General features: G+C 40.8%; 1 protein-coding gene across 1 annotated transcript in view; it reads right to left on the bottom strand.

Moving 5' to 3' along the window:
• COL4A4 (collagen type IV alpha 4 chain) overlaps window positions 1-14,371 on the bottom strand; it is a 128,224-nt gene that overhangs the window by 35,138 nt on the left and 78,715 nt on the right. Inside the window, exons 24-33 of the mRNA XM_074963897.1 lie at window positions 14,098-14,281; window positions 12,068-12,136; window positions 11,070-11,177; window positions 10,219-10,437; window positions 8,584-8,736; window positions 6,816-6,986; window positions 5,381-5,524; window positions 4,582-4,689; window positions 4,075-4,256; window positions 2,600-2,663 (exon numbers count right to left, since the gene is read on the bottom strand). Coding sequence (XP_074819998.1) covers window positions 2,600-2,663; window positions 4,075-4,256; window positions 4,582-4,689; window positions 5,381-5,524; window positions 6,816-6,986; window positions 8,584-8,736; window positions 10,219-10,437; window positions 11,070-11,177; window positions 12,068-12,136; window positions 14,098-14,281 — 1,402 coding nt within the window. The remainder of the gene's footprint in view (window positions 1-2,599; window positions 2,664-4,074; window positions 4,257-4,581; window positions 4,690-5,380; window positions 5,525-6,815; window positions 6,987-8,583; window positions 8,737-10,218; window positions 10,438-11,069; window positions 11,178-12,067; window positions 12,137-14,097; window positions 14,282-14,371) is intronic.

Here is a 14,371-nt window from a genome sequence, read left to right as displayed (position 1 = left end):
GTGTCTAATACCTCCCACTCACACCTGCTGGCTTCTAGCTTCTCTGTCTGAGATGGTTGTGAAATGCATAGAGAAGACTTTTGAATTCAAGTGTTATCAGTGATTCTATGTCACAGCAATCCTCCCTGACCAGAGAAGATCCTGTTTAATAACTTGATTGCCACCTACTTCAGCCAACTTCTTTTTTTTAAAATTCCGTTACATGTGTTATAACCCCCTTTTAGCCCATTTCTGATAAAGGATTTCTCTTTATCTCAAATATTTGTTCATAAATGCTTTTTAATTTTTTGTGAAAATACATTCCCTGGCTAGGAAGATGCTGAATTGCTAGAGCCATGGAAAAGAATCTGGAGAAGGAATTTCCCTTGCTCTGTATTTTCTTCCAAATAAATCTCTGGTCTTCACATTCTTTTACTCTTATTTTTGTATAAACTAGTTTTAAGAAGAAAATCATATTCTACAGAAGCTTGAAACAAGAGAACAATTCAGCTGATACCTCTTGCTCTTCATAAACTGCCTTTAAATATTCAAGGTCAAATTTTCAAAGTGGTCTCATCTCATCCTCAAAATAGGAATGAGAAAAATTGGACATGAAAACTTGGTGGTGTCAAAGGTTGTGTTTGTGTAAACTATCTACCAAATTTGTGCACACAAATCAGATTTACAGCTGTCCTGAATGTTCAAAAATCATAAGCTAGACGACCCAAAAGCATGCGATTTAAGAATAATTAAAAATTGTGTTGTTTTTTGGGCCATTTTATGATGATGTCACCTTTTTTAGGGAATTCCCCATCTCAACTGGTGTGAGATGATCTCACGTTCAAAATTCAGTCAGAAATACACATGCAAAAAATCAGGCTGCCTTCTTTACTGATCATCCTAGTCTATCCCCAGGGGTGTGGAGAGCTGCCAGTCTCTCTCTCTTCTCCTCTCCAGATAGGCAGCTGTCCCCATTCCAATTCTCCTCTCAGTGCTCCCCCACAGTCTACTGTCCCCACCTATTCTCTAAATTTATCACGTCCGTATTTCCCTCCCTTTCTCCTCATTCTCCTCCCCATCACATTCTCCCATTCCGTCATGCCACATTTCCCTGGATCCCCTTCAAGATAAACTGCATGAGTTTGGAGGCAGAAATCCAAATATAACAGAACCTTTTAAAAAACAAAACGAAACACCCACACTGTTGTTGTGAGACTTGCAATAAAATTGTGAGTTGGCAACACTACGCCAAAAAAAGGCACACATCGAGAGGCCACTTTTGAAAATGTGACCCTTAGCTGCCAGCAAAATAGTTTCATGTTCATCTTTTCATGCAAGTATATTTTCTCCTGTCTTCTTTTCCACTCATGTGTGATGTTCCCCTTTCTCCTTAGGTCTCATACATACTGTATCTGAAAACTAATACAAGTTTAATCACAAAAGCCATCTAGATAACCATTGTGTCCTGTCATTTGATCCTGTCATAAATATAAAGGGAAGGGTAAACACCTTTAAATCCCTCCTGGCCAGAGGCAAAACCCTTTCAACTGTAAAAGGTTAAGAAGCTAAGATAACCTCGCTGGCACCTGACCAAAATGACCAATGAGGAGACAAGATACTTTCAAAGCTGGAGGGGGTGGGGGAAACAAAGGGTTCTCTCTGTCTGTGTGATGCTTTTGCTGGGACCAGAGCAGGAATGCAGGTCAGAACTCCTGTAAAGAGTTAGTAAGCAATTTATTTAGATATGCGTTAGATTCTGTTTTGTTTAAATGGCTGATAAAATAGGTTGTGCTGAATGGGATTCATATTCCTGTTTTTGTGTATTTTTATAACTTAAGGTTTTGCGTAGAGGGATTCTCTATGTTTTGAATCTGATTACCCTGTAAGGTATTTCCCTTCCTGATTTTACAGAGGTTTTTCTTTTACTTTTTCTTTAATTAAAATTCTCTTTTAAGAACCTGATCGTTTTTCATTGTTCTTAAGATCCAAGGGTTTGGGTCTGTGTTCACCTATGCAAATTGGTGAGGATTTTTATCAAGCCTTCCCCAGGAAAGGGGGTGTAGTGCTTGGGGAGGATATTTGGGGCGGGGGGGAAGGGAGACGTTTCCAAGTGGGCACTTCCCCTGTTATTTTTGTTAGACACTTTGGTGGTGGCAGCATAAGGTCCAGGGACAAAAGGTAAAACAGTTTGTACCTTGGGGAACTTTTAACCTAAGCTGGTAAAAATAAGCTTAGGGGGGTCTTTCATGCAGGTCCCCACATCTGCACCCTAGAGTTCAGAGTGGGGAAGGAACCTTGACAGATCCCATGGTATTTTGTAGATATATTGGTGTTTTACTCATTTTTGGGCTGAAGCTATGATCTTGTGAAATTTAACTAAGACACAGTCATCTTCAAAGTCACTGAGAGCCTTTTTTTCAAGTGATAAATCACCAAATGTCTTACTATAGTTAAATGAAAACTTTTTATTTAGGCATAAAACAGTCTTGTGTCTAATGATTTTCATGTGTGAATTATCTCTGTCTCTTTCCCCTAGAGGGTGCATTGAATATATCAAAGTACACAGCAACCTAACAAAATACTGTTTATTTCATATAGCTTGTATGTTTCAGCTCATTACCTTTAAGTCCTTTTGCACCATCACGGCCTGGACATCCAGGAATTCCTGGTAAACCTTGCTCACCCTGATACATTATTAAAAAAACACTCTGTTTAAAATATAATATACATAAGAGGCACAATCTGTAAAAACATTTGACTCTGTTGCTTTGATGAACAGACTGATACTAAATGTCAATATTATTGTGCCTTCACTGTATGATTCTTTGGAGTAATCCACTAGTCTGTGTCAAATAATGGCTAAATGCTGACCTTTGATATATGCAGGAAAGGCCAATTGTCTTGAGTTAGATCTGTGTATATATCGCTAAGGCTAGAATTTGGCTCAAATATCTTAAATTCCCTCTTGGTGATCCAATTAATGCAACTGTAGTTTAATTCAAAAATGGTACTTCAGTAATGTATTTTACACAAGAACACAAATAAATAAAAAACATGTTATCTCCACTTTTGTTGACCCCCAAGAAATTAGTGTTGACCCTCTAATATTAAAAAAAGAATCTAGTTTTTCATCGTAAACAAGGAGTTGTAGTCAGCAGTACAAAGCTTTATACTGTCCCTCAGAAATAATTTGGTAAAACACAGACCCAACACTGAAAACAAAGGATATGTAAATATAACGGCCTAAATTCAACCCGGATTTACATTTGTGCAATCCCATTGACTCATTGCATGAGATGCAAGATAGTGAAGAACTTGCCTCTAATTTCAACTATATCATGCATATTTGTACATTTTTCCTTTGGAAACAGTATTTTCCAGGGTTCTGTTCACTGTAAGCTGCCTCTATGGGGGGTAAAGACCAAGGGATGCTCCTGGACTATGCATGCAAACAAGCAGGCTGCTCTTGGAAGTGGCTCTGTAAACTTCAGCCTCATTCAATTGCCATCTCACTATGCATAGAGTAGGTGACTCCATCCATGTGTCCTTGGGAACAATATCAGAGGATAGACTGCTCATGCACCTTTCTTGTTAGTCAGTGAAATCTGGTGAGGGTTCCCAACTACAGAGAGTGGAACCAAACAACTCTATGCACCATGGAGGTGACAAAAGACCCCATCCAGCCCCAGTATAAAATAAGTGAAAATAAAAGCAACAAACAAATTTCACAGTTGTTGACCTTGCATGCTAGGCCAATGCTGTCTTCTGAATAAGATCATAAGAACAGCCATATTGGGTGAGACCAATGGTCCGTCTAGCTCAGTATCCCGTCTTCCGAGACGGGCCAGTCCCAGATACTTCAGAGGAAATGAATAGGACAGGGCAATTTATTGAGGGATCCATCTCCTGTCATCCAGTCCCAGCTTCTGCCAATCAGAGGTTTAGGTGTGACCTGGCGTATGAGCTCTCTAAGCACGCTCATATGGCTTGTGTACCACAATCAGACACATTTCTTGGATTCTGAGTTCTCAAGAAGTATAAAAATGCAGTACAGTACTATGTATCCATGATCTTGCACTATTGCTCTTAGCTTACCTGGTCACCTGGTTGTCCTTGAAAACCAGTAATTCCTCTTAAACCTCCCAATCCTGGGGAGCCTGGCAGCCCTGGAAACCCAATCTGCCCACGATCACCAGGTTCACCCTTCTGAGTTCCTGGGAGCCCATCTTTGCCTGGAAATCCTGGGATCCCTCTGATTCCAAGACTGCCTTTTTCACCTGAAAGTATTCCACAACAAAAGATTATTGTAAATTTATCCTGGTCCTTGGCTGATACATTTTAGTACCACATTTTTGTGGGTACCCTTGTGCGCTCACAATTCATGAAGTACGTAATAAATTGTAGACAAACTGTAGTACTTATACAACTAACTGAAGGACATGTCAGCATAATGGGGTAGTTGGATATTCAAATACTACTATTTGTGTTCACACTTATGCCTGCAATTTTGAAACGACTATTAATTGCGGCACTGTGACAAAAAATTGTAGACATTTTTAAAAATCAGGCAAGGTGGGTGTACACACACATTTATGAGCTCACCTGTTTCCCCTGGAAACCCAGCCTCACCAGGAAGCCCTTGTTCCCCCTTTTGTCCTTTTTCCAGCCATAAGGTAATGAAGCCACTGTCTCCTTGAGCACCTCTTTCACCTTTGAAGAAGAACATGGTGAATATAATCTATACAAATGCTAGCTGACCACACTGTATCATAAAATGTCATTAAAATACATTTAAGTGCTTGAACTCTCTCCCAAAGTCTTACCAGAGTGCCCCTTTCTTTTCTCTTTAGAACGTAATGTAAGTCCCATTTATTTCAACAAGTTGGGAATTGCTTCCGGTTTGGGTGGAGTAGTTTGCCTGAGGGCTACTGGACCTGCCATTGGACAGATCTTTTGGTTCTCACTGACTATGTATTTGGCAGGTTGAACTTTATTCCTTGTTTTAATGTTTGGGCATGATATTGCCAATAAGCTTTATATTTACATTGAACAATGAGAAAAACATGACAGAACCTTAAAGAATGCCTTGTTTCAAATCTGTTGGTGATGACATACAATTGCTCATCACCCCTGTTGAGAGAGAGCTGCACCAGATGCAGCAGTGGGTGTAAAAGGCAAATAAAAACAAACAGGTGCATGAAACAGCAGACTCATTAAACAGACCATCTGATTCTGCTTGCATGTACACCTGATTTACACTGGCTTAACTCCATTGATCCCACTGGAAAATGGCAGTGAATTGATTAGAAGCCTTTTATAACAACAGGGAATTAAAACAATTTTATTAACAAAAATGAAAAAAAAAACTAATTGGAAGGCAGGTAATATGGATTCTCCATACCTTTTTGCCCTCCATCCCCACATTCTCCAGAAGGCCCCCTTGAGCCCATTTCTCCTTGTTCACCATGTCCACCCGGGATTCCTGTCTGTCCGCCTTTTCCTGAGATTCCTGGGAAACCTTGGATGCCTTGGATGCCTTTGCTACCTGGTAATAATGTTAAGATACTGATGTGCTTATCTAACAGCCTACTGTTGTGCTATTAGAAAGAGTGCCATACAAAAGGTTAGACAGTTTAGAGAGAGTTTTGGAAAGTTAGTAATATATGAGAACCAACAGCAGATGTATTTGGGTAATACTAAGGTAAGCTGGGTAACAATAGAACACGCAGCAGCAGACATTCACTATCTAGGTACTTAGCTGATGCTCATCACTGGTGTCTGAGCTACAAAAGGTTACACATGGAATTGCACTCAGGTGTAATGGAAGGGAGCCAGTTGAGGCTCCTTAATACTCTCCCACCCAGCCCTGGCAAAAGTGTTAGCCTTCCGCTGCTCTAACTTCCACTCAGACTTTATATCAGTGGAAGATCAAGCATACTGGAGCTCTACCTACCCCTGCCCCTCCTCTGGGACTTCTGGATATACTCCCTCCCTCTTTTTTCTCCAGCATGAGGTGTGTGGCTGTCACTGCCTGATTTCCTCTGGCAGAGTCCCCCTCTGTGAGGAGAATTCTCCGCCAGCTAACTCCAGCCATTTTAAAGCCACTTTGTGACATTATGGGGTATGAAGTGGCCTAACAGAATGGAGCAGCCAGCCCACAGACAATTAACCTCCCATATTTTCACTCTCATAACTTTCTGGAAAATTCTCCTCCTTTCGGGTTTAAACGCTTATTTCATACTTAGTTTCAAGCCAAATGGTTATATCTTTTTAAGTTTGAGGAAAGTAGTTCAGTCTTTTGTAAATGTATTTATGTATTTTTAAAGCGCTCCATTAGTGCCTCAGTAAATATCTCTTACTTTCAAATCTAAACTGTTGCTAAGGTTTTACTAAACAATTCCCCAAATGCTGGTAGCTTTAGAGAGGATTCCCAGCTGGGAGAAGCTGTTTCCACAATCACATGACCTCATACCTCTTAGGCACACATGAGTATGCTCTCACACAATATTGCACTGAAACCAGGACACAATAATGACCTGTTGCAAACAGGAAGAATGAAATAGTCCATAGAAATTTGCCTGTAGCTTTCATAAAACAACCAAAACCAAAGAATCTTTGGTGCTCCCTGCAAGCTGCAAACTCTTTACACTTGCTTGACTTTTGCTCCAAGAGACATAAGAAAGGGTGATATTCTCATTGTTTTTCACGGATACATGTAGTAGAAGCTGGAAGGGTGTGAACAGTGCAAAGTACTCTCACTGACATCACTTGATAAGGAGCAGCTCTTTAAAAGAGTTATATGTAAGAGGGTGATAGATACATTAGGCTTCATATACCTCGTTGGCCTGGGAGTCCAGGTAATCCATTGCTCCCAGGAAACCCTGGATATCCTCGAGGGCCTGGAAGACCAGGGGACCCTGGTACACCAGGAGATCCTGGTAGGCCTTTCATTCCAGCTGGCCCTGGTGGGCCCATGTCTCCTTTCTGACCTTTAAAACCTGCTAAGCCTGAAAAAACAGTTTATTTTACTCATTTTATACCCAGAAGCACAAAAGAAGATTCAGCAATACAGATGGTCATAAGAAGGATGGGGGCATGGATCTTATACAAAATTATTGATTTTTGGTGGAAACTAATACTGAAAACACTGGGCTGAAAACTGAAATATTTTGATTTGTAAACATTGCCACGGTGCCTCCTCGGAGTGGGGAGACGGTACATCACAGGAATTCCTGGCCCCATCAATATTTTGGTTTTCAAATGAAATATTTAGATTTTTCGGGTGTTGGTATTTTTGATAAAAAATTTCCACAAAAAGCTTTTTTTGTGAAAAATTGAATTCAGTTGAAAATCCAATTTTCCATAGAAAAACAGTATCAACAGCAATTTTTCCATCAGTCTCGCTCAGTGACACTTTTACCTAAGCTTGGGCTGTAACTACATGCTAAATAAAGAGCACACTTTTAAGATACTGAAATTACAAAGTAGAAATACTTAACTCTTCCATTGTATTAAACCACAATGAATGCATATTTACAAGGCCAGTTAAGCAATGCATTATACTATCGGAGACAGGTTTGGGAGGGACCTTGAGCTTTTCACTCCACTGACCAGGCTGGGATGAGATCATGCTGAGTAAAGGGAAGGTACAGAACACGCTACACCAAGCACCAGTGGGCCGAAAGATCCTCATTGGACTGTCTCTGACATGTCAGCCAGGCGGTCAGTATGCAGGAGAGAATTAAATGTAGCACAAGAGTTCAGAATAAAAGTACAAGTGAAAAACTTAAGATCTCTGCTCAAACCAACTACATCATGAATCCCAAACTCCCCATGTCTTGTATTAACAAAAAGCAATTGTGTAATTGTATGGAAGACACAGAATTCACGATTCTCTCTTTCTGAACCCTATAACTTTGTCTTCCACTATCAAGGGGACCATTGCTCTGATTCACAAATATGGGCAAAATAACACAACAGTTAAAAATGTGATTGAACTGTAGTGAGGGGTATCAGATGGGAGCACAATGAGGGAAGGGTGGCTGTGAGAGTCCCAAAGTTTAGGGGTTGGGTTTATTTTTTTTAAACATCACCATGATAAACCTCCCTAACTAGAAGGTTTCCAGTAGTTAATTTTAACATGGTGGCACATGAATTGCTCCTCAATATAAGATGGACAGCTATGGTTATTTTATTTGCACATCCTCATGTGACGCTCAAAGAGATAGCAGGGAGACACCACTGTAGAAATGAGCTAGTTGTGGGGGGAGAAGCCACTGAGAGGAAGGGGAGACACTTTCAGTTTACTACACCTTAAGATAAGATCTTCACTAGTCACATAATTCAGTCATTCTTAGCTGATGTTTTTCTTAAATCAAAATGACAGCTTCACAAAGGTTTTTGCTCTGGTACCACTGAAATCAATTAGGAGCTTTGCTATTGGCATTCTCTGGGAACAAGGGGAGGCTCAAAGTGATTATCTGCAGATAGAAAATCAATGGGACAGAGATTAAATGGAATGGGGGATTACTGAGTTTGTAGATATTCACTGGAAAAAGATGCCCAAGTTCAGAGCTGGAATGTAATGTTATGAGCACAGTTTACCTGGAGGGCCTCGCTGTCCAAGAACTCCTAGCTGTCCTGGTGGCCCTTGTAAGCCTTTATCACATGGCTGACCAGGTGAACCTGGAGCTCCTATTTCACCTTTTCTGCCTCTCAGACCTGTAGCACCTGGAAATCCTGGTCTGCCAGACTGTCCTAAAAAGATGCAATATTTGTTCTGACAAAAAACTTCCCATCCACTCCCCTAGCTACATCCCCATAGAGTTCAGGGCAACGTATTCAATTATTGTTGTATTTTACCTGCCTGACCAGGCTGGGATGAGACCATGCTGAGTAAAGGGAAGGTATAGAACATGCTGCACCAAACACCAGTGGGCCGAAAGATCGTATAGGTTCTCTATAGGTTTTCAAAAATGTTTGCCTCTTTCCTGCACTTTGGAGTTGGCTGTTATTGAGAACTGCTGCATCCTGCTTTCTGGGGCAAATACTGACTCCTGCCTCTATGGGTAAGGAGGACCTTCTGGTGGCAGAACCAGGGTAGGCTCACCCACATGGCCCTGCAGTGTGGACTGTGGGGCTGTGAACTGCAGTCCACACTAATTTGCTGAACTGTAAGTGCCTGCTAGCATGAACTAAGAGGTACCCGCTTTGTGTTAACATAGTCATGTTCTGTTCTCTGGTATGCCACTGAGCTGCTGTGTGACCTCGGGCAAGTCAGTTCACCTCTGTGTGTGTCTGTTTCTCCTCCCACCCTTTGTCTGACTTGTCTATTGACTATAAGCAATCTGGGGCAGTGACTGGCTCTTCCTATGTGTACATACAGTGCCTGGCACAACAGGCCCTAATCTCAGCTGGGGCCTTTAGGTGCTACTGTGATATAAATAATTACAATAGGAAGCTCCACTGCCATGCCATGGCATTGGGGAAGGCTTCTTCCTGCTTCCAACCCTGTAGATCTCTCCAGTGCCCGACTTATCCTTAAGTGTAAATTCCATTAGAATCGTCCAGTCAGTTCCTTTCGGGAAAAATCCAGTTAGCATCAATGGATATTGATCAATGGATGCAGAGAGCGTTTCTGGCCAACTTGTAGAGTTCAAAGGGGGCCATGGTACCTGCATTTTGAACGTGTTTGAGTAGAGGCTTGTGCATGCCTACCATGGGCAAAATACGCAGCAGCTCTCTCACACTGGCAATGAGAGATCAAGTAGAGGACACTGTGTATCATGATTACTTCAAAGAAGAATTATTGCAGGTAAGTAATTATATCTTCTTGTCTGCATTACATACCCGCTACTTCCTAAATGCCCATAACTTTTAAGGGCTTTGTAAAGGTTTCACTGTATTTCGAATGTTTATACACACAGGTGGCTGAGCTGCTTAGTTGACTATTCCTTGTTCTATCAAATGAGCCCTGTTTTTTTTTAGGGTGTACTAGTGTGTGTGTGTGTGTGTGTCATGGACAGCAGATTAAAATTGTTGTGTGATTGTAAGATTGTTGTGTGAAGCGTGAATATTTTTCTTCTATTCCAGGGACGTAATTCTGCTCTTATTTACACTGTTGCAAAAATCAGGAGTAACTTCACATCAGTCACTGTGGAGCCACATAAGAGAGAGATCAGCATAAGGCCCAGTGTCTCTGTCTTTATGCTTTAAACGCAATAGAAATAGGACTCATACCTTGTGGCCCAGGAGTTCCTGATTCACCTCGTATTCCTTGTAAACCAGGTAATCCTGGCAATCCTCTGTGGCCTGGAATTCCTGGAAGACCATAACTGGTATCACCTGGAACACCTTTCTGACCTGAAACTCCAGGACTGCCAGGGAAACCTGGGGCACCATCAGGAGAAGAACCTCTTTCACCTTCATCACCTGGATCACCAGCATTGCCTCGAAAGCCTATTGAATTTAAAAATTACACAACGTAGACAACCATTCAAATGGTATGTTTTAAAGGTGTGGACTACCATAATGCAAATTTAATAGAATGAAAATATATTCCATTTATATGCAAAATAACATTTGCATACTTCAGGTTTCTCACTGGATAATGATATTGCATGAGAAACCAACGAGCCATTGTGGAAGTGATACGCCAAGGGGGGGTGATACCTATGTGTTTGGGGCAGGATATATTGGTTTTGTGTATTCCCCATCCTTGTTTATTCCAATCCCTTTGGGAGTAAATATATTCTCCATGTACCTGCAAGGTTTACATATAACAATCATGCTCCTGCTACAGGTCTGAATTGATCAAGTCTCAGCAGCACCTTCTATTGTGGTAACAGAAAATAGTGGAAGGGATACATCTATACAACAGCCTAACTGGAGAAGTAACTTCCATCCCAACCTGAACAACCTTACAACTGAACTTTAGACACACATCCAGCTTGTCAGGGGAAAGGGCGGAGATGGTTAAAACTAGCAAGGCAGCTTACCCTATCCTGTGTAAGTATACATGCACATGTATTAACAGTCTGTGCAGCTCCATGTTTCAGGGGTAAAAAAGATACCGTCTCTCTCTCACTTACCATCTGGCCCTATATCGCCTGATGTTCCTGGTTTGCCTTGTTGGCCCTTTTGCCCATCAAAGCCATTTGGCCCAGGAGGACCAGGGGGTCCTCTTAATCCCTTTGGTCCTAAGAACACAGAAAGAATACAGGTTTTCCAGGATCTGCTTGTAACCTATCAGACCTCTCTGTGAACTAAAAGGAGATGTAAGTAAATAGTGGTGCATCTTTACGGTATGCTGCATTGTGTAGAATTTACAAGCAAGCCCTCCTTTTTATCTGCTCTGAAGATCAAGTGCTTTCATATCTTTCTGAACATTGTGGGAAGGGCCAGCCAAGTTGGCACAGGAAGGCATGACTGACAGCTGACAGCTTGGACCCAAGGGCTGTGCACTAGTCTGTAAATCTCCAGAACGGGGTTATTCTGGGCCCCTATGATAGTAAAACAACCACAGCAGAATAAATTAGGGCTGTTGATTAATCACAGTTAACTCACGTGATTAAAAAGATTAATCGCGATTAAGCACAGTTTTAATCGCACCGTTAAACAACAGAATAACTAGAGCAGGGGTTCTCAAACTTCATTGCATCGCAACCCCCTATCAACAATAAAAATTACTACATGACTCCAGGAGGGGGGACTGAAGCCTGAGCCAGCCTGAGCCCTGGGTGGGGGACAAAGCTGAAGCCCCAGATCTTCAGTCCCAAGCAGGGGCCTGTAATCTGAGTCCTGACACACAGGGCTAAAGCCTTCAGGCTTCGGCCGTGGTGCTCGGACTTCAGCTTCGGCCCCGGGCCCCAGCAAATTTAAGCCAGTCCTGGTGACTCCATTAACATGGAGTCATGACCCACTTTGGGGTCCCCACCCACAGTTTGAGAACCACTGAACTGGAGCATTCATCATGTGACTTACTGTTTCCTAGTTGGCTACTTTTCAATAGCAACTCACCATCATTTAAACACTAACAAATTCTATAAAAATCAGAACACCCTGCATTTTCCCCTCTGAATAAACACACCTTGAGCCCCTTGAAAACCTGGAGGGCCTGGACTTCCAGGATATGGTGGAACATAACAGTGGATGTCACCTGAAACGAGAAAAAAAACATTATGCAAGTATTGTACGCAAATAAACCAAGTTTGATTATCTACTGTAAGGTGTGCGAAAATATCAATATTGTCATTAACCAAATGTACAAACTGTAAGGATTATGGAATATTTATGCAAATAGTTATTTCCATATTCTTTAAGTTTAGGGGTATTTTAACTGTAATGTTCTTATTACACATTTGGTATAAGGTTATATTAGTAATTTGATCAACTGTAATGTTGATGTGGGGAATATATTCTGCAGAGATTAAATAATATATTTGTATTTTCTGTGGTGTTGGCAGTAAAAATATTGTCTTTAAAATATTCTCTGAGAGGAGGTGGAGAGACTTTGAAGATGACATTCTAATCTCAAGTATGTAAATTTCTGCTATGCCTACAATTAAGGCAAGTCCACAATATCCTCTAAATGCTACATTGCATCAAAGCACCTTGGTGCAAGCTGCCTTAATGTTGAAATGACAGGCTCTGCTGATCTGCTACCTGAGATGTCCAGGTTAAGATTAGTTCTTAATTCCCAGAACAAGTTTCGACCCCATGCATATCAGACAAGTAAAGTATTCCAGGACCAATAGTGTCTGCAGCATAGAGGAGGTAGTGATAATTTAAAAATTGATTAAAATTCTCCTTTTGCTGCTAAAATATCTTTACGTTCTGCAGAGAAACAATTCAGGGTGATAGCAAGGCATGCAGTATAGAACCAAAAAGGGCACTTCACAAATAGTCTTCACCCTGTCTGGGTTGTTATAGCAAATGGGGGGTGAGTGTGACAGCTGTTGCTTGTTCAAAATAGGATGTATGTATCATTGTGATAAGGTATTTGGAAAGAGGGGTCCAAGACCGTCCAAGAACTGGAAAATTCACCATGGTTTGGTGCTTGTGTAAGTCAAACATGGGAAAAGGTTTGTCACACACAAGATGTTTGATAAAACACTAAAGGTGTTTAATTGAAAGTCAAGGCCTCTAACACAAGGTAAGTGATCTTTAGAGGTAACAGCGAAGGAAGTTTGGGAAGATCAGAGGAGAATGCAAAGGTTCATGAGGGAAGGAGTCCACAAGATGGAAACCTGAAATTCAACCATAGTTTGTCTACCATAAAGAGCAGGAGAGTGTAATGACTTCAGTAGTAACATTTTAAATACATACTTGCTTTTTAAAAAAAGTCTACATTAACAGGATTTATAAAATATAGATAAAGACCAAATCTTTCTCACTTTATTCAAATGAGAATCCCTGTCAGTTAAGGAAGTAAACATTTATATTTGGATTTCTTAGAATCTAGAAAAAAATTAACCAGATTTAACCAAATAATTTTTAGATAGAATTAGCTTTGCACATGTAGCAACTTGTAATAAACAAGATTTATTCACAAGATTAACAGGAATATACTGAAAGTAAAAGAATTGAGAATATAGAAGTTAGACATTTTGGAATCACATAGCAAACTTGAACTGCACAGTTTTATATTAAATATTATACTGTATATACTTAAAATGTAGCATATGGAAATCATATTTACAATGTCTTTACTAACCTCTGTTTTCTACTTTGATTTATTATTTCTTTTTCATATGTTATTCAACCTTCTCTGTCTGTCTGACATCTTCCCATAGGTTATTCTAACACTACTTCGTGAATCAGCAATGGCTCTATATTGTGTGAATATTGTGTCATTTTCCCTGTTCCTTCATCCATCCCTGCAAATCTTTACTCAAATGAATACTCCTTGTTCAAGAGTGTAGTCCCACCAGGATCACACAAGTAAGGGTTTGCAGGTTCAGGGCCTCAGTGAATCAACATTCACAGATATTTCACGTTTCTTGTGCCTCACCTGTGTCTGCTCCTGAATGCAGATATCCCAGTTGAAAAGCAGATTACTTGAATCCTACCAAGCACATATTCAATGAGAGTGTTTTTAATGTTAAATTTCAAAATTACCTCTTTGACCCTTTGGACCAGGTGGCCCACTTATGCCAGTACTTCCTGGGTCTCCAGGATGACCCCTGATTCCCTGTGGGCCAGGAAATCCCAAACCTGATGGTCCCATAGGCCCTCTTGAACCAGGAAGTCCTGGTGCCCCAAGAAATCCTTTATCACCTGGCAGTGCTGATCCACCATCACCCTATTTAAAAAAAAAAAAAAGAAAAAAAAAGAATATATATATAAGCTCCATAAGACTAGCCCCTTTGCTTTCTTTCATTAACTCCAGTAT

This window comes from Natator depressus, chromosome 9, assembly GCF_965152275.1.
Source record: "Natator depressus isolate rNatDep1 chromosome 9, rNatDep2.hap1, whole genome shotgun sequence".
In the NCBI taxonomy this organism is placed as follows: Eukaryota; Metazoa; Chordata; order Testudines; family Cheloniidae; genus Natator; species Natator depressus.
This window is presented reverse-complemented; position numbering and strand designations above follow the sequence as displayed.